Source organism: Melitaea cinxia, chromosome 9, assembly GCF_905220565.1.
Source record: "Melitaea cinxia chromosome 9, ilMelCinx1.1, whole genome shotgun sequence".
NCBI classification, from domain to species: Eukaryota; Metazoa; Arthropoda; class Insecta; order Lepidoptera; family Nymphalidae; genus Melitaea; species Melitaea cinxia.
The window spans coordinates 17,129,040-17,149,174 of record NC_059402.1 but is presented as its reverse complement, the minus strand read 5'-3'; the positions used below and the strand labels follow the sequence as shown (position 1 = coordinate 17,149,174).

The 20,135-nt window shown below is 35.0% G+C and overlaps 1 protein-coding gene across 1 annotated transcript; it reads left to right on the top strand.

Moving 5' to 3' along the window:
* Positions 1-4,852: 4,852 nt before the first annotated feature.
* LOC123656203 (sialin-like) lies at positions 4,853-11,414 on the top strand. Its single transcript, XM_045591907.1, has 7 exons — positions 4,853-4,913; positions 8,171-8,403; positions 8,871-9,050; positions 9,236-9,374; positions 9,690-9,907; positions 10,424-10,573; positions 11,265-11,414. The coding sequence occupies exons 1-7, from the start codon at positions 4,853-4,855 to the stop codon at positions 11,412-11,414; spliced, it is 1,131 nt and encodes a 376-aa protein (XP_045447863.1).
* The last annotated feature ends 8,721 nt before the right edge of the window (positions 11,415-20,135 follow it).

Genomic DNA, 20,135 nt, shown 5'->3' with positions numbered 1-20,135 from the left:
CCATGTTAGAATGCGATGCCGCAGCACAATTTGATGAAATATGGCCGTACTCATTACAATTAAAAACATTTTTTACCTTGAGTTCTATTTGGACATTCCTCTGAAATATATTTCTCCCCACAGCTATAACAATGTACACTACGACGATTTTTATGTGACTTATGCGAATCAATTATTAAATTATTTTGAAATGTTGTTTTTTTTCTTATAAGTTTCATATACTTTAATTTTTTCTTTAAGTTCAGCGTACGTCGATGCACCATAAAGCATAATTTTATTAATCTCTAAGTCTTGAATACCTTCAATGATATATTTAATAGCAACATAATCAACCATTTTACCTCTTTTACCCATTTCTTTCATTGTGAATACATAATCTAAACAGCTTTCATTTCTTTTTTGTTTTCGGGTAGACATTATTTCATGAATCTTTTTTTGATCGATTATATCTGGAAATTCTTTAATAATAGCTGCTTGAAATTCAGACCATGACTTATGTGTTTTTTCAGCTCGAAACCACAGTGCCGCAGTACCGGCTAATGCACGTTTAGCCACAAGTAATTTTTGAATTTCTGTCCAAAAAAATATTTCACCGTTATCTTCAATTTCTTGAAGCCACTTTGTTATCGGGTAGCAGTCGTCTTGACCGGTAAACTTAGGTATAGGGTCCTCAGCCATTGCAACATAGAATTATGTTCTCGAGGCATCCTACTTCGCGTTGCCAAGTCCTGTCCATCGTATGGTTTCGACATCTTTAGAAACACTACAGGGCTTCACAAGTTCCACAGGTTTGCAAATAGTTCCTCGCCAACTACAACCAGATACTCGCTGCCGACCACGTTGCCGCTTAACGTCTTTAAATTATAAATTTTGCTTCTTAGTTTGCTGGTATATCCTTATATGCCTTATCCCGGAGGGGCCCCCAAAATGTGGGATTGAGGATGCCAGCAATGAAACGAAGTACCACTATAACACGTTTATTTTATAAAATTATACCTAATTCACCGTGTACCCGCTCGCTTGTTAACCCTCTCTTAATTCAAATCTATCATGGCCGAACACACACTATATCCCTTTCACTCATTCTTCCTTTCATTTACACTTCACAGATTAACTATTTATTTGTATAAATCATTCATATTCAATAATTACTCCACATATATATAAGTATACGGTCGAATTAAGTAACCTCCTCCTTTTTTGATGTCGGTTAAAAATCAAAAATAAATTATATTTTAAAAAAACCAAATGTCCACGCTTCTACAGCTTACTGAACTAAAAATTGGAAAATAATTTTTAATTACAAAGAGTTTATATTACAGTAGTAGAAGATCAATAAAATTGTGTTTGCTCGCAAACGAAAAAAAAACCGACTTCAATTACATCGATGAATAATACAACGTAGATCGACGAAAAAATAGTCAAGTAACTATGCGTTATCAAAGATTACTCAAAAAGTAGTTATCAGATCTCGATAAAATTTATATGTGACCACATGATAAACATTAGCTTTTGATTAAATGAAAAATTATCAAAATCGGTACACCCAGTAAAAAGTTATTGCGGATTTTCGAGAGTTTCCCTCAATTTCTCTGAGATCCCATCATCAGATCCTGGTTTCCTTATCATGGTACCAAACTAGGGATATCCCCTTTCCAATAAAAAAAAAGAATTATTAAAATTAGTACATCCAGTAGAAAGTTATGCGGTATAATACAACGTAGGTCGACGAAAAAAGCGTCAAGTAAAAACGCATTATTAGATATAACTCGAAAAGTAGTTGTTAGATCTCAAATAAATTTAAATGGGACCAATTGACACACACCACCTTTCGATAAAAAAAATTGTCGAAATCGGTCCACCCGGTCAAAAGTTCTGATGTAACATACATAAAAAAAAATACAGTTGAATTGAGAACCTCCTCCTTTTTTGGAAGTCTGTTAAAAAATTAATCATAATTAATTACTTAAAAAATAAAATTATAAAAAAAAGTAAGTTATTAAGAGAATAATTCAATTCAGAGTAAAAAGCGTGGGGTGTTTGATATATTAAATGTAACAATTATTCTACTTTCAACTATCTATGTGCGGAGAGTTATAAAAACATAGTAATAAGTTATGAAAATATAGTAATTTTGATACAGATAAAGTAATCGATAAAGTAGAGACAGACGAGTATCAGTATCAGTTGTCAATTAATCTTGTTAAAATATACAGAGTGTACTTTGAAATCGTTTTAAAATATTATGCAATAAAGAGACACATAAGGAGAAAATGTCTTACTTGAAATATTATAAACAAATTAAGACAGTTTTTTTTTTGCTAAATACCAATGCGGCGAAGACAATCACATATTTCATCAGTTGTTATAGGGGTAACGAGTCCGGGGTCAGGTGGCGATTCATGCGGAAGGAAGACTGTATGGGTGCTGATTGTTTAGTAGCTTCTAGAAGTAGCTCATCCATCTCCCCTTCACAGAGGTGTGATTACAAAGAAGTGTGCCCTAAGATGCCGCGTTGGCGCAACGGTCACAGCCATGGATTGTAGCTGTTGCACTGGCGGTTCCGGGTTCGATCCCCGCACTTGACAAACTTTTGTATTGGCCATATAGGTGTTTGCCGTGGTTTGGGTGTTTGTGCAGTCCTTGTGGATCTCCCCACCGTGCCTTGGAGAGCGCGTTAAGCTGTCGGTCCCGGTTGTTATTATGTGCACCTGATAGCGATCGTTATTTATTTATTTATTTATTCTTAATGTACACCGAAATACAGACACATAATTATAAAGAAATATACAATACAAGATGTACAAAGTCGATCTTATCGCTAAATGGCAATTTTTCTCCCAGATGACATTTGGGTACTGGACAAGATACAGTAGCAGCGGTTAAGGTGTGCACAAAATAATTGTGTTTGCTCGCAAACGAAAAAAAAACCGACTTCAATTACATCGACGAGTAATACAACGTAGATCGACGAAAAAATAGTCAAGTAACTACGCGTTATCAAAGATTATTCAAAAAGTAGTTATCAGATCTCGATAAAATTTATATGTGACCACATGATAAACATCAGCTTTTAATTTAATTAAAAATTATCAAAATTGGTATACCCAGTAAAAAGTTATTGAGAGTTTCCCTCGATTTCTCTGAGATCCCATCATCAGATCCTGGTTTCCTTATCATGGTACCACACTTAGGATGTTTTACTTTCCAACGAAAAAAGAATTATCAAAATCGGTACATTCACTAGAAAGTTATGCGGTACAATACAACGTAGGTCGACGAAAAAAGTGTCAAGTAAAAACGCTTATTAGATATAACTCGAAAAGTAGTTGTTAGATCTCAAATAAATTTAAATAGGACCAAATGAAACACACCACCTTTCAATTAAAAGAAAATTTGTCGAAATCGCTCCACCCAGTCAAAAGTTCTGAAGTAACATACATAAAAAAAAAGAAAAAAGAAAATACGATGATATTTTAAGCCAGTAAACCTGTGCTCGATAATCTGAGATACGATCGTACTTTCTTAAACCAAATATGAATCTGATGATCATGTTTTGAAGGCGGTCAAGTTTATTAAGGAGAGTTTCAGACAGGTCAGAATAGCAGACATCAGCGTAATCAAGGATAGGGAAAAGAAATGTGTGGGCAAGTGATATCTTAGTTTTGATAGGCAAGAAATTTTTCCATTTTCTCAATGTGCCGATTGCAGCATATATTTTGCGACTGATCTTAGCAACTTGAGGTCTCCAAGAAAGTGTGCTGTCTGGAATAAGGCCTAGATTTTTGATACTGCTATAAAATTCTGATTTAGAGCCACCAAAACAGATAGGAGGAAGATAGGAAACATTTAATCAGGATATCTGTGTAGAATTTACCTATTATGGAAATTTGCGACTTATTAGGATTTATCGACAGTCCATACGATTTACACCAAGAACATATAACTGTAAGTTCCTGGTTAACACGACCAATTGCTGTAGCCATATCGTCAACAGGAGTTGTCAGATAGATCTGCAAGTCATCAGCGTATAAATGAAAAGGAAGAGAAAGAATATAAGTTAAAGAATTAATAAATATGGAGAACAGAAGAGGGAAAGAACACCACCCTGACTTACTCCAGCTCTGAGACGGCTGCATGAAGAGAGCTAGTCAATGGTTCGAATTCTTTGTGCGCGATTATAAAGACAGGAACGGAACCAATTAACGGCATCTGGTGAGAAATTTAAGTTTCCGAAAATTGCGAGGAGAATGTCATGGTGTTTTGTACTTTTCTCTATATTTAAGAGTGTTACTTTGCTGCCACTTTTTAAAATCAGTCTTGTTTCCACCTTCACTCGATCACTCCACCACCACGTCTCCCTGTTAATAGCCCGTCGTCCCTTAGAAACGCCGAGGAGCTGCCTTACTGCCGCAGAAATACCCGACCTCGTTTTATCCCAAAACTCCTGGTCACGTTACAAGGCGGAGTTTCCGTCGGGGTACTAGCGTCTTTAGCCATGCCCGTACTGGATATGGTAGCCCTTGCTCACTTTTCTTGATTTTCCATTGTATTAGAAAGCTTTGTGTTCGTTTAGTATTTTATACAAATGACATAAAAATTGGTTAATGTAGTAAATTGTAATGATACTGTCCTTAAAATCGTGGAAAGTTAGCAAAATTTTTATGCTTATTTAGAATTTTATTGTACCGTATCGTATAACGAACAGCCTATGTAAAGTATTTTAAAAGAAGTCAATACTACATATATATATATATATATCCTTACAAACAGCGCAGGAGTATCATTTTCAATTGACGCGTCAGCAGTCTTGACCTATTTTGGATATTTTGAGTAAAAAAATAAAATTAAAATGGTCAATTCTGTAAAACAAATATTTGATGCAACAGGACGAAAATCTAAAGAGGAATCAAGTAAGTTCAAACAATTTATTCTATATTAATTATTCTTTTTCATTCATTCTCAAATTGTACAGTAAACTAATTTTAATTTATTCAAATATAAAAAATGAAAGAATTTATTGACATTTATTTTCACTTATCAATAAAACGAAATTATGTCATTACTATATGGAAATAAATAGCTACAAATCAAATTCATTACTTTTAATTATTATCATTTTTAATTATTATCAATTTAACGTGTAAAATGAAAAAAAAATAGAAAAATTAAAATTGAACAAGCGTAAAACTAAATTAATAGTTATTATAATTTAAGTTTTACTTTACTGATATTGATTTTGTCAATGATTGATTTTTAACCGACTTCAAAAAAAGGAGGAGGTTACTCAATTCGACCGTATATATATATATATATTTTTTTTTTTTTATGTATGTTCGGAGATAGCTTCTTCGTTTATGAACCGATTTTGATAATTCTTTTTTTGTTGGAAAGGAGATATTCATAGTTTGGTACCATGATAAGGAAACCAGGATCTGATGATGGGATCCCAGAGAAATCGAGGGAAACTTTCAAAAATCGTAAGGGTGACTAGTAAATTTAATCATGTTTTCATTAAGTACTATAAAGCACTACTATATAATAAAGGTCTGGAGTCGATCTGATGATGGAGAAGAAAGATAGTCGAGGGAACTCTTCAATAATTTATAGCAATTACCTGCTTTTTAAACTTAATTCGTTTTTATTGATGAGAATTTTGCACCTGTATGAGTTATAAGTGCCATTATAGTCTGATGATGGAGACAAAAGTTAGTCAAGGGAACTCTTTAACGATTTATAGCAATTACCTGCTGTTTGAACTTAATTCGTTTCTGTTGATGAGAACTTTGCATATATATGAGTTATAAGTGCCATTTCAGTCTGATGATGGAGACGAAAGATAGTCGAGGGTACTCTTCAACGACTTATAGCAATTACCTGCTGTTTTAACTTAATTCGTTTCTATTGATGAGAACTTTGCATATATATGAGTTACAAGTGCCATTAAAGTCTGATGATGGAGACGAAAGATAGTCGAGGGAACTTTTTAACGATTTATAGCAATTACCTGCTGTTTGAACTTAATTCGTTTCTATTGATGAGAACTTTGCATATATATGAGTTATAAGTGCCATTTCAGTCTGATGATGGAGACGAAAGATAGTCGAGGGTACTCTTCAACGACTTATAGCAATTACCTGCTGTTTGAACTTAATTCGTTTCTATTGATGAGAACTTTGCACCTATATGAGTTACAAGTGCCATTAAAGTCTGATGATGGAGACGAAAGATAGTTGAGGGAACTTTTCAACGATTTATACCAATTACCTGCTGTTTGAACTTAATTCGTTTCTATTGATGAGAACTTTGCATATATATGAGTTATAAGTGCCATTTCAGTCTGATGATGGAGACAAAAGATAGTCGAGGGTACTCTTCAACGACTTATAGCAATTACCTGCTGTTTGAACTTAATTCGTTTCTATTGATGAGAACTTTGCACCTATATGAGTTACAAGTGCCACTAAAGTCTGATGATGGAGACGAAAGATAGTCGAGGGAACTTTTCAACGATTTATAGCAATTACCTGCTGTGTGATCATCTGTGCCGCAGGACCAGGTTTGATGATGGAGCCCATAAACACTCGAGGGAATTTCTCGACAATTTACAACAGTTACCTTTTGCTGTTTGACGACCACTTTGATATAATGGTGCATGTGCCGTGTCGGCGGCGCCTAAACATCGACGGTCGTAGGTTCTATTCCCGCTCGGAGTGGATATTTATGTTTATACAAATATTTATTTTCGGTCTAGTTGTTAATCCTTGTGGTTCTCCTAATCTAGCCTCGGAGAACACGCTAGGCTGTCAGTCCCAGTTGTTATTACGTACACCTGATAGCGAATTTTACTCATAGTATGTCGACGCGTTAGCGCAGCCGTCACAGCACCGGCTGTTGCGCTGGCGTTAGTGGTTTCAATCCCCGCGCACGACAGACATTTGTATTGGCCATATAGATGTTTGTCATGATCTGGGTGTTTGTGCTTGTGTATTGTGTATGTTTCCGAATCTCCGACATAAGAGCAAAGCATCCTTGTTAGGTCTACCCATCACTAAAAATTGTAAAATAAAATAATTTTTAACAAAAAAAACCGACTTCAAAAAGGAAACTAAAAAGTGAAAAATAAATTTACTTAGTACAAAGTAATTCGTATTTTGATTTAGTTAATCAGAAATGATTAAATAAATATTTTAAAATTTTGAAGTTGGTGCCAAGTAAAACAATAACTACTCGATTATTCGATTATATTTCGATATAACACTATCGCGATAAAAGGAAAATTTCGTGATAAGGTGGTATAGACCTAATATATTCTAAGCTGACTTTAGATTTTAGATTCTAGTTTTTAAAGTAGAAGTTTGCGTGTTCTTAAAGTTTTTAATCTATTGTACCTTCTGCTGTAATCATCAAAATGCTTATTTGTAAATAATTCAAAAGATAAATACGTCATTATATGTTATGTCATGTTATAATTATATTGGTGTATGTTCTTATATTTATTTTATAAAGTAAAACCTAAAATATGTAATATTTTTATTTTTTGTTGGTTGTTTTAAGGTAACAACTGACCAGGACTAATTTTGCCTAAAATAGCGAAGCAGGACCAAGTTGTAAATAAATGATTAAATTTGTGTTTTCATTAGCTATGAAAATAATTATTATTTAATAAGATTTTAGATTAACATGGTTACTTCTATTACAAAAATTTTTCGAAAACGGGATATTTACCATGTTTATTATTTTCGCTTTGCGGGGCTCGATATTTCGACATTGACTTCGAATGCCTTGATCATGAGACTGAAGTTTGCGGGTAGATGTTGACGGCTTTAGCTGTGTCCATACCAGACTACCTCCTTTCTAACACGTTTGCTGCGTAAACACTGGTTACCCTGTTTACAATAGTACGTTTTCGAACAATTTTCGTAATTATTATTTAATGTTTGTTTATTTGATAGTGTTTCTTTTTTTTTTTTTTGATAAGATACATAGTTACAGAAAAGCAATAACATATTTTACGGTTCGAATCAGGCTAACTGAATATTCCTCCCAAATGCCTCTATGCTTCGGTGATGTTCATTTATAGGTAACAACAGAACAGTTGACACCGCGAGTAGTGTTCCACGTCTAAGAACACAAATAATTCTCATTACTGATATTTATGTTGTTTTAGGTTCCGAAAATGTAGATACAGGCTCGTATGGTTTAGGACATCGTCATATACAAGCATTTCTGATGTTTCTTTCTCTTGCCGTCGGTTTCATTGCGAGTGGTCATGCAGGAGTGACGATTGTTGCGATGTCGATATCTGAAAATACTACTGCGGAAACAGTAACCACAAGGCTAAATTGGAAATTTGAATTGACTGAAACGCATGATATTGTTAGATATTTGGATATATATCAAGTAAGTTCAATCTAGATACAAATTTTATTCTGATCTTTTCAGTAAGCTGTTAGTTCAGTTTAGATCTAACAGGACCATTTTAGTCTTATAGCTATCGTTCTTAACCGTTGGACGCAAGAGAATAATTATGTTTGTAACAACCTTTCTCATTCCTAATAACTATGACTAATCTTTTTGGATTTTTTTATACCGACGACTGAGTGTGATGTATTTATGTACTTTCCATGACAAGGTGTATCACTAGGGTAGATTGTTAGACCTAAATAGAAACAAGGACATACACACGAGGTATGACATGATACAACTTATCTCTGAGTAGAATGAAATGTGTTTCTTGCCATATAGAACTTACTTTAACATTTCATGTAAAGGGGCATATTATTTGACTTTTTATTGTGGTTTTTCTATATATAAACGTTGTTGAAAAAAAATTGTCATTACTTTTTATAAAATATTTTTTTTTTCAGATTTATGATTGGCCGAAGTCAGTACACGAGATTATTCTCGGATCGTTTTTCCTTGGAACTGCTGTCATGATGTTTCCTATTGGTCTTTTGGGACAGCAATTTGGTGGAAAGGTTCTGCTTCAAATATCATTGGTTTTAAATGCAGTCACATCGATTGTGGCACCTTGGTTAATTGCATGGGTGAGTTTACATTTTATTTTTACGCGTGTAATTGAATAAACGTTTTAACTATATTCTTTTTAGTTTTTGTTTTGCATTAAGTCAATTATAATAATATTTTTATCGTCACTTTAAGACAAAAAATTCCATTATTTAATTTGAATAGCGAAATTAGTTTGTTTCATTGCATATTTACTTTATTCTAGGGTGATTGGATATCATTTGCCGTACTTCGTTTCTTGCAAGGCGGTGCTCAAGCTGGACTTTACCCTGGAATCCAATTTTTAATGACGCATTGGTTTCCTATTAGCGAACGTAACTCTCTTAGCAGCTACATTTATGCGGGTACAAAAATATACATAAATAAAACCTTACATACATAGTGTTGAGACTAAAAGTTGAAAAATATTTTCTTAAATAGTAATAACGTAGTGAAAAAGAAATTATTAGAAATACAAGATACCTAAAAGTCTAAAAAGTCAAAGTTACTTGATAACGATTAAATATCTTCTTTTATTACATAATCCCGATCGAAGATGATCGCTATAGAAAGTATTAGTGTGCTTGACGCAACAAGAAAGGTTACCAACGGTGTCACAAATGTGACGAATAAAAATGACCAAAATGTTTCTTTGACTGGATGTTTTGTATTTTTTTTAGGTACAGGCATTGGAAGCACGTTAGCGTTCTTGCTAGCAGGTGTTCTGGCGGACAGTGAATTGGGATATCCGGGCATGTTTTGGTTTGTCGGAATATTATGTTCAATTGCGTTTTTCATGATCACATTCCTTGGAGCTACTACCCCCAATGAACATAAATTTGTGTCAGAGGAGGAAAAAAAATATATTGTACGGGATCATGTTGAAGAAGTGGTGACGGTAAGTACTCTTGTTTCCTCGTGATAATACACAAAAAAAAAACGAAACAAATAGATCTTGAGAAAGACATCAAATCTCTTACTAATTGAGAAAGGCTCCACCCCTTCTCTTTATCTCTCTAAATGAGTAAAAAATCAAACGAACGAAAAACTGTTTACACTACCCAATCGTGTATTAATGTCAGTCAGTCAGTCAGTTCTGCCTGCTGGACATAGGCCTCCCTAATGTATATATTATTGTATTGTGCACAAAAAAAAGTTGTTATCATCGAATTACACAATTACCCAATTCAATAAAACCATATCAATATCAATTTATTTATTTCAATGCAACATTAACTCATGTCCAAATGTGATTTGTGTGTGTGGTGTTAGCCTGTAGGTGGTTGACATTTTACACATGATATTACAATACTATTTTAAATGTTTATAAATATGTAAATAATTGCTGGTTAAAATAATAAATCAATGAAAACAGCAAAAGAAACGGTATTTATTATTTCTGTATTTGTTTCAGAAACCCAAACTTCCATGGAAAAAAATATTTACTTCGATTCCTCTGTGGGCGACTGTCATAGCACACGTTGGAAATTCCGTCGCGTTTCTGTTTTTCTTTATGCAAGTTCCATCGTATATGGTTGGAGTGTTGAATTTCGACATAATGGCTGTAAGTATCAGCTTTTTTCATTCTTTATCACGGATACAAACCTGGTTTAAAACAGACTTGAGTGTGATTGGTTTAAAATATTTTAGTAAGACTAACTGTACTGTGAATAATAAGAATAATCAAGGTAGGGCACAGCAGGAAATATTCTGCTTAAAATCTGGGGCAGTTCAACTGGGGAAGTACCTCGAACTTAAAAAATATCACAGATAAATAACATTGCTTTCAAGCAGTGTTGCGTTCCTATGGTGAGTTAGGTAAACAGAGCCACTAGGGGCGATTGGCGCTAGAAATGCTTCTAGCGTTACAGATGTCTCGCTTATCATCAGGTGAGCTGTACTACTGACCTAGTATAAAAAAAGAGTCGTATCAAACTCAAAATTCAATAACTTTGTATGACAAGCATAAGCTTTTAAATAATAAAAGAATTATCGAAATTAATACGCTCAGTAAAAAATTTGAATTTTTGATATCGGCTAAAAATACAGTCTTTTGTATCAAAGGCACACACATTTGAAGTGACAAGTCGTGTCGTAAAGCTACGCACAATATTGCCTGCACTTCCGACACTGGAGCAAATCCTCCGGTATCATAACGATATTGTTCATTCATTTTTATTTCTGAATTACATCCTTGTAAATTTGTCATTGTACCTTTCATACATGAAATATACAACCTTTTAATTTTTTTACAGAGTGGTATTCTGACAGCACTGCCTTACTTGGGTTCATGTATCTCGGCGTTAGCATTCGGTAATCTGTCCGATTATTTAACTAATAGAAAAATCATCAGCATGAAAATGGCGAGAATAATATTTAATTCGATTGGTAAGTTGTGTCAGTAAAATGAATAGTCTTAGACATAAACCGTTAAGCTGTTACGTAGAGTGTTGGCGGACATTGTCCCAACCACGAGCAGCAATGTGCGTGTCTTTGGTAACAATTGGTACCGATGGCTTCACGGAGTCTCCGTGGAACGAAGGGTGTCCAACAAGGAGAGGGATCTCGGTTTCGTAGTAAAGCAGTATTGGCAAGCTGCACTAAATTGTCCAATACTCCGAATACTCCAACCAACAAGGAGATACACATATTGATTTCATTGAATTTAGTTTGCTTTATTTACGAGAACTCTATATAATATTTTGTTTAAAGTAATTAATTTTTATACTTTATTGTTTAACTTATAAATATTTTCTCTATTGATAGGCGTTGTCTGTAAGAGATCACTATTAGATAAGGCCGCCTTTACATTTTTTTAAGGTAGAATTTTGTTACTTCCCTTGTGTATTTCAAATGTGCAAAAAATAAATAAATACACCGATGTTAGTAAGGAACATAACATTTTTTGAATATAATGTGTGGGTAACACAAAAATAAAATCGTAGATAAGGAACATAACGTTTTACTATTATTACTTTTATTCCGTTTATAAATGTAGTACGAATAAAAATATTTACTCCGAGCGGAAATCGAATTCTTGACTGCCTGTTGATACGAGTACAGTTAATGTTATGACTTTACTAAAATAACTTAACAATCAGACTTTTCTTCGGTTTATCTTGTCGCAGTCTATCGCTGGATATACATCTCCCCTAGTTCACGCCAAATCCAACATATCCGCCAAATCCTGGTTATCTGCTGTCATAATAAATCGAAAATAATTTTCGAAACTTGTGGAGGCCTATGTCCAGTTGTGGACTGCGAAAGGCTGCTGTGATGATGGTGATGATGATGATGATGAATTTTCGGAAGACGTTATAGCCATTCCTTAGATAGGTCAATTCAATCGAAGTACTTTTTAATATTTAAATTATTTCAAAATGTAATCGTTTCTCTTACAGCGTGTGTTATACCAGCGATATGTTTAATAATAGTGACATTCACGGGCAGTAGCATTTTAGCCGTTGTCTGCTTTGTCATATTTTCGACAGCGAATTCCGGACACCACTTTGGTTGGATGGTAAGCATGGATTCAAAATTATTAATATCGCCTCAGCCTGTAATATCCCACTACTGGGCATAGGCCTCTTTCCCCACGTAGGAGAAGGATCAGAGCTTAATCCAGCACGCTGCTCCAATGCGGTTTGGCGGATATATTCCCTACTATGAGTAACCATCGCTATCAGGTGTACATGATAACAACCAGGACCGACGGCTTAACGTGCTCTCCGAGGCACGGTGGGGAGACCCACTAGGACTGCACAAACACCCAGACCACGGCAAACACCTGTATGGCCAATACAAATGTTTGTCATGTGCGGGGATCGAACCCGCAACCGCCAGCGCAACAGATACAATCCATGGCTGTAACCGTTGCGCCAACGCGGGGTCATTATTAATATCACACATTGCTAATTTTTTTAAAACGAACATTCCCATAAAAATAAGTTAAGTGTTGGCCATGGGTCAAAATGTATATCCAACCATTTTCAATTTAAAAAGGTTTTTATTTTCTTGGTTTCGATTGTTGGCGCCACGATCACTGGCTGTTGCGCTGGCGAGTTTGAATATTGTCCACGACGCATGTAAATAAATAAATAAACGCCTCACACTCAACGGCCCCCACTAGGATTTACTAATGTTTCGGAGGTCCGGAAACACACAATATACAAGTACAAACACCCAGACTACAACAAATATCTATATGACCAATACAAATATCTGACGAAGCTATGCGGATAGACCTCTGCGCCAACGCCTCGTCGAATTTGTTAGAGCCATCCAGGTTTACCTTTGTATTAATTTTTATAATAAATCATGTGTTTTACTTTCAGGTAAATTACATGGACTTATCGCCAAACTATTGCGGAACCCTGATGGCGATAGGAAACATTATAACCAACGTCTTTGCTGTCGTCTTACCCATAATAACTTCCTTTGTTGTAACTGATATGGTACGTATTTCTTAGACTTAGGTTAAGCTTATAATAATTTAACGCCTTCTAATGCAACTAATTAACTGAAATAGAATTCCAAGTTCTGTTCCATTATTAAGATTTACTATCTTTAAATAGGATGAATGTGCTTTAACAGTGAGTGTTAAAATCGCCTGATCTACTAATGAACAGTCGAACGTCCTTACGAATTGACATGCATATATTTCTAAGCACTTGACACCACCACACCAGCTTTCAAAATTTCCTTCAACCTCAACTCCCCAAGAGTTTATTGATTTTATGATACAACAGAAATATAATTTGTATATGAATCGATATAGAATAGCTTTTTTTTTAATTTCAGACAAACCGGTACCAGTGGCGCATCTTAATATTATTGATGGCTGGTTGCACTTTTGTTAGTAATATCATCTTCGTCATATTCATGTCAGCTGATATTCAACCCTGGAACAAAGGAGATGAAGAGGAAGAAGAGAACGCCACTAAGCAAGCTTAAGCGCGTTACCTAGAGTAAGTAATGCCAACTCCTTGTGCAAAATGCATGGTCGAAAACACACCTTCAGAGACGTATAAATGAGTATTGTTTGGGAAAACGCATTTTAATATAGACCTATATGTAAAATGTAGATTTAATTTCATCAAACCTCCGTACTTAAGCAACGTTCCTTTTGTTCCAGATCTCTAAGACGTAAATCAAGAAACTTATTGTGCAGAACCTGAAAACGATGTAATGAAATATTGTGTCTCAACAAAGCAATTTTCTTTCGGACTGTTCGCTTTCTACTTCATTCATGTATTATTATATACGTGTTGACGACAGCGTTATTCTAACAGTGACATTGCTGCCAGCGTCAGGACGCCGCGCCATACTTCCTTTTTTCGTTCTGAATTATTAACTGTCTCCGATGTACATATAGGTTAAGCTTTCAGTTAGATTATAAAATGTTATTAAGCTAATATAAAATATTTTTTATGGGAAGTTGTTTTTTATAATTTTAAGTTGTATTTATTACCTTAATTATATTATTCGAAAAACAAGATACAATTCAACATTGACATTATATTCTTATTCAACATTGACATTATACAACACAAAGAATTGAGTTATACTAGTTTTTATCGTGACACCGCCCGCGAAAGTCAAGATTTTTATTTATATAAGTAAATAGACAAAATGTAATGACTTAAAATATCAAAATTGTAAAATAAAATGTTGTTTGTGTTTCCTTACCCCTGATTATATGTCAAACTAGCATCCCGCCCCGGCTTCGCACGGGTATTTAATGAATATTTCAATATATTTTTTTCCCCTATGTTTTTTTTTGAAATTATAATATAGCCTGTGTTATCCGCAGATAGTGTATCTTCCCAACAGTGAACGAATTTTTCAAATCGGTTCAGTAGTATCGGAGTCTATTCAATGCAAATTAACAAACAATCAAATCTTTCCTTATTATAATATTAGTATAGATTGTAGGATACAAGGTATAGAGATAAAGAGTAAAACAGTAAAATGTATCACTCACACTCACTTCAGCCTATCGCAGTCCACTGCTGGACCTAGGCCTCCCCAAGTTCGCGCCAGACATCTCGGTTTTCCGCAATCCTCATCCAGCCCCTACCGGCAACCTTACGTAGATCGTCGGTCCAGAAGACCGGAAGGCGTCCCACACTACGTTTGCTAAGACTCAGCCTCCACTCGAGGACACGGAGCAGACGTATAACCCGTGTACAAGTAAATAAATAAATATATAACTAAACTTAAAATGGCAAAATTGTATAAGAAAACGATACTCTCGCATGTTTTAAGCACTAGTGGGTTTCTAAATTAAATAGCCAAGGCGATTATCACAATATCTCTATATTTTTGAACAGCGTAACGTTGTTAACAACTCGAATAATAATGAATGCGTAAAATGATTGGGCTACGCTTGGGGTTTCTCTCAAAGATACGATTAGAAATGAGACTATCCGCGAGAGACCGAAAGTAACCGAGATAGCCCACAGAATTAGCAAGTCGAAGTGGCAGTGGGCTGGCCATCTGTGTCGCAGGACCGATGGTCGTTGGAGTAGACGGGTCCTAGAGTGGAGACCGCGTCTTGGCAAACGCAGTGTGGGACGTCCTCAGGCCCGTTGGACCGACGATCTACGTAAGATTGCCGGTGTAGGCTGGATGAGGATTGCGGATGACCGGGATGTCTGGCGCGAACTTGGAGAGGCCTGTGTCCAGCAGTGGACTGCGAGAGGCTGAAGTGAAAATGATTGTCTACCCTGTTTGTACAATGTCACCGATGAGTCAAATAGAGTTAATTATTGGTTTATTTATAATATCAAACGAATGTAATTATAAATAAGAATATTAAATATTGATTTAAGAAATTATTACGTGTATATACTAAGCTATATCATAACAATTAATATAAACTACGTCATAACCGTTGGGCGACTATTGCATACTTGATAACACATGTTTTATTTACCCCTGTGTTTACAAAAAAAATAAAGATAATAAACAATAGTTAAAATAGATCCAACCGTAGAAGGGAACCCACCTTGAGTGTGAAAGGTGATGAATGAAAGAAATATACAGTAGACAGAATAAAAGTGAGAGAAGCATGAAAGCGAGAACTGAAATGAAAGAGAACTAGTAGACAAATAACTTGACTTTTAACTCAGGTAGGGCACAGGAAATTTCCTGCTCAAAATACGGAGCAGCCCGACTGGGGTAGTACCTCGACCTTACAGAAGAGTACAGCTATATAATACTTTTTCCAAAGCAGTGTCGTGTTCCTGACGGTGAGTAAAGTGACCAGAGCTCCTGGGGGGAATTAGGATTAGGGTCGACAACGCGCTTGCAAAGCTTCTAGTGTTGCAAGCATCTATAAGCTAGGTGAGCTGTACGCTTATTTGCCGATCTAGTTGTGTTATAAAAAAAAGACAACAAACCCCTTCCTAAACGCGTATGTAGGAGGCATAGATATTTAAAAAAAAATCTGATATACAAGAAGTCGATAATAACATGTCATTCATAAATGTAACAATTTCATTATTATCTACAAGTTTTACTATTTTTTGAATAGCGCGCATGAATACCGATGGTGCACTGCCCAGTCCGAACGGCACCTTCAAAAATATTCATAAAGGTCATCTGGTGTAATAAATGCCGTATAGTGTTAGGATAAATTTTAACACGATGATAGCCCGAAAATTGATAGATACTCGTAAAACAACTTGTAACTGATAATTTAGCCAATTTATCGTCAAAACATTGGTCATAGGAAACCGATCTTTGATTGTAATTGCATTTGATTCCCTATAATCTGCACAAAATCTGTAGTCACCATTTTTATCAGACACAAGTGTATTCGAAAATGAATAATCTGAATTGGATTCCATTATAATACCCATTAAATCAACGACTACTTTCATTACTACCATTTCCTCTCTCTGTATTTTCGAACTACAGTTTAATTTGTGTTTAGTTCAATATTCATTACACCTAATTTTAGCGCAAATTATTTTCTGATTAGAACTAGCAAAACAAACTCTTTATGATTTTGAAAGTTTGAATATTGCGCAACTGTAAAATTGTTATGCAACTCATCTTTTCTCAATTTTAAATTATTTGCACTCACCTCGAAGTCTGATGTACACTTCTCAGGTCTGATAATCGGCATTCCCTTCTGCTAACAAATGGTATCGGATCCTATGTTGCAGAACCTCACGTTTTCACACTTCATTTTATATATAGTCTATAGTCTCCTCCACCAGCTCCATGAACTATCACTCGAACTAGGTTGTCTCCAACAGGCATAGTTGTGTCTTCAATTAGTCCAACTTTGAAGCCGCAGCCTTCATCACATGCGTATATCTTTTTTTTAATCACTACTCACTACATAGTATAAAACAAAGTCGCTTTCTCTGTCCCTATGTCCCTATGTATGCTTAAATCTTTAAAACTACGCAACGGACTTTGATGTGGTTTTTTTAATAGATAGAGTGATTGAAAAGGAAGGTTTATATGTATAATAACATCCATTAAATAGTGGAGAAATACTGGTATTTTTTATGTTTCTAATGTGATGTCGTAAATAATTACATTTTCCGCTTGCATTGCAAACGCAGGCTGAACCCTACGAGATTTATCAAAATAATGTACTAAATATTGTACAAATTGAAAAGATCTACAGAAAACTCTCCTATGGTATATGTCTATCTCTTATGGATATCCCATAATAACATTTTTTTGTCATTTACTTTTTACGACAAATAATGGCTAATTTTCGAAGCAATTTTAACCAATACAACATTAATCCTTATCTAATTAAATACCTTTAATACATTGTTGATTTAATATAGATCTATATGGCCCTTTACAGCATATGATTTAAATGAATATTTTCGAAGATATTACAGATTTAAAAATTGCGGGACGTAGCGTTTGCGGCGGTTCCGGCCGCCGCGGCGGGAGCGTGCCTATAAATAGCGCGTCGGAGGCCGCGGTTCTCCCTTCAGCACTTCGAATTTAGCAGCGACCGGACCCGTTTATTATCGGAGCTCTTTAGCGAGGAAAATAACAATACTTAATAAAAACGTCCTTTTCAGCGCGACAGTGTATCAGTAATTATAAGTAAATTACGATAAATAATTGTATGATAGTAGTTTTAAAATATAAATGAAAAATAAAATAAATAGGTAAAAATGTAAAAAGTAAATAAGTAAAAATGTATCATAGTTTAGGAAAAGAAGAATTGTTTTACTCTAAATTTAACGCGTGCAAAAATGTCAAGTAAATACAGGTCTCGATGAAATTTAAATATGACCACATATACGATAAGTCGATATATAACACGTGGTTCAATAAGTCCCGAGACTAAGTACTAAAAAAGGTCTTTTTTATAAAATTAATTTTTATTCATCAACATAGTCTCCTCCAAGAGCGATACAGTCCCTTTAACGCTTTTCTAACTTTTCTATCCCATGTGTGTAGAACGATTTGTCTTTGGCTTCAAAATAAGCCTCCGTTGCTGCGATAACTTCACTATTTGAGTCAAATTTCTTACCTTGAAGCATTTTTTTGAGGTCTGCAAACAGCCAGTAATCGCTGGGGGCCAAGTCTGGCGAATAAGGGGAATGAGGAAGCAATTCGAAGCCCAATTCGTTAATTTTGGCTAACTCTCTCACGACTTGTGACAAGGCGCGTTGTCCTGGTGAAACACCACTTTCTTTTTGTTTATGTGAGGCCGTTTATCCGTAATTTCGTACTTCAATCGCTCCAATAAGCACATGTAATAGTCACTATTTATATTTTGCCCCTTTTCAAGGTAGTCGATGAAAAGTATTGCATGCGCATCCCAAAATATAGACGCCATAACCTTACCGGGCGATTTCTGAGTCTTTGGACGCTTCGGGTGGCTTTCACCAGCCGCTCTCCACTCCGCTGCCTACTCATTGGATTCCGGAGTGAAATGGTATATTCAGGTTTCATCCATTGTTACATACCGACGTAAAAAATCCTTTTTATTATGATTCATCAGCGCCAAACATCGCTCTGAATCATTGATACGTTGTTCCTTTTGATTAGTTGTAAGCAAACGCGGCACCCACTTAGAAAAAAGCTTTTTCATGGCCAAATTTTTATGTAAAATAGTGAAAACACTACCAGCTGAAATCTTCACTATCTCGGCTATCTCGCACTTTTACCTTCCGATCTTCCAATACGATTTTGAGGACTTGGTTAATATTTTGTTGAGTTACTGCTTCATTTGGACGACCTGAGCGTTCCCCATCATTGGTGTCCATGCGACCGCGTTTGAAGTCGGCATACCACCGACAAATGGTTGCTTTAGAGGGAGCTGATCCTGCATAACATTTTATAAGCCATTGCTGTGCTTCAACGGTATTTTTTCCCATTAAAAAGCAATGTTTTATCAACACGCGAAACTCGTTTTTTTCCATTGTATCGAAATAGTCACTTAAATGTTTCAAAATCAATAATTTTATTGTTCCATTTTTAAAAATTTGACACATATTCTTGTATTGATAGCCAGTACTTTTTAAAAATCAAAAGAGTTTTTAATATATGCGCCACTTCCAGGTTAGTCTCGGGACTTATTGAACGATCTAGTATACGGTCGGATAAATCGATAATATTAACGCAAGAAAAATATGATAAAAAGTACATGGTTTTAAAGAAATCATCGTCATCACAATATTCTTTTATTTTATCTCTCAAGATTCTTTGATAAAACAATATTTTTTATTGATTATTTTGTTTGATGAATTGTTTTAATAATTTTGCTAATTGAGGATGATTATACTTATTTGTCGTCAACAGAGATGATTATTATCAGTTTCATTTTTAATGTTATCTTTAGTTTAATGTGTAATTTAAACTGGCGACCCGCCCCGGCTTCGCACGGGTGAAATACTGATATAAAATATACTACAGAATGTATTTATATAAAAAAAATACAGTCGAATTGAGAACCTCCTCTTCTTTTGGAAGTCGGTTAGTAAAATACAAAACAAGATTAAACAGTTACAGAAATGCCCCATAACTCTGAAAAATCGCTGATAAAATACTCCTATATAAAATAATTACTAAGAGGTTTCTGAAATTAGTCAACACTGTTTACGATTACAATAGAAGTACCATAATAATTGTGT

What these genes read in the sequence shown, in the direction of transcription:
- LOC123656203 (XM_045591907.1), top strand. Translation starts at nt 4,853, where the DNA reads ATGGTCAATTCTGTAAAACAAATATTTGATGCAACAGGACGAAAATCT. An exon ending in CACCTTGGTTAATTGCATGG is followed by an intron (nt 9,051 to 9,235) that starts GTGAGTTTACAT and finishes ACTTTATTCTAG; the next exon opens with GGTGATTGGATATCATTTGC. An exon ending in TAGCAGCTACATTTATGCGG is followed by an intron (nt 9,375 to 9,689) that starts GTACAAAAATAT and finishes TATTTTTTTTAG; the next exon opens with GTACAGGCATTGGAAGCACG.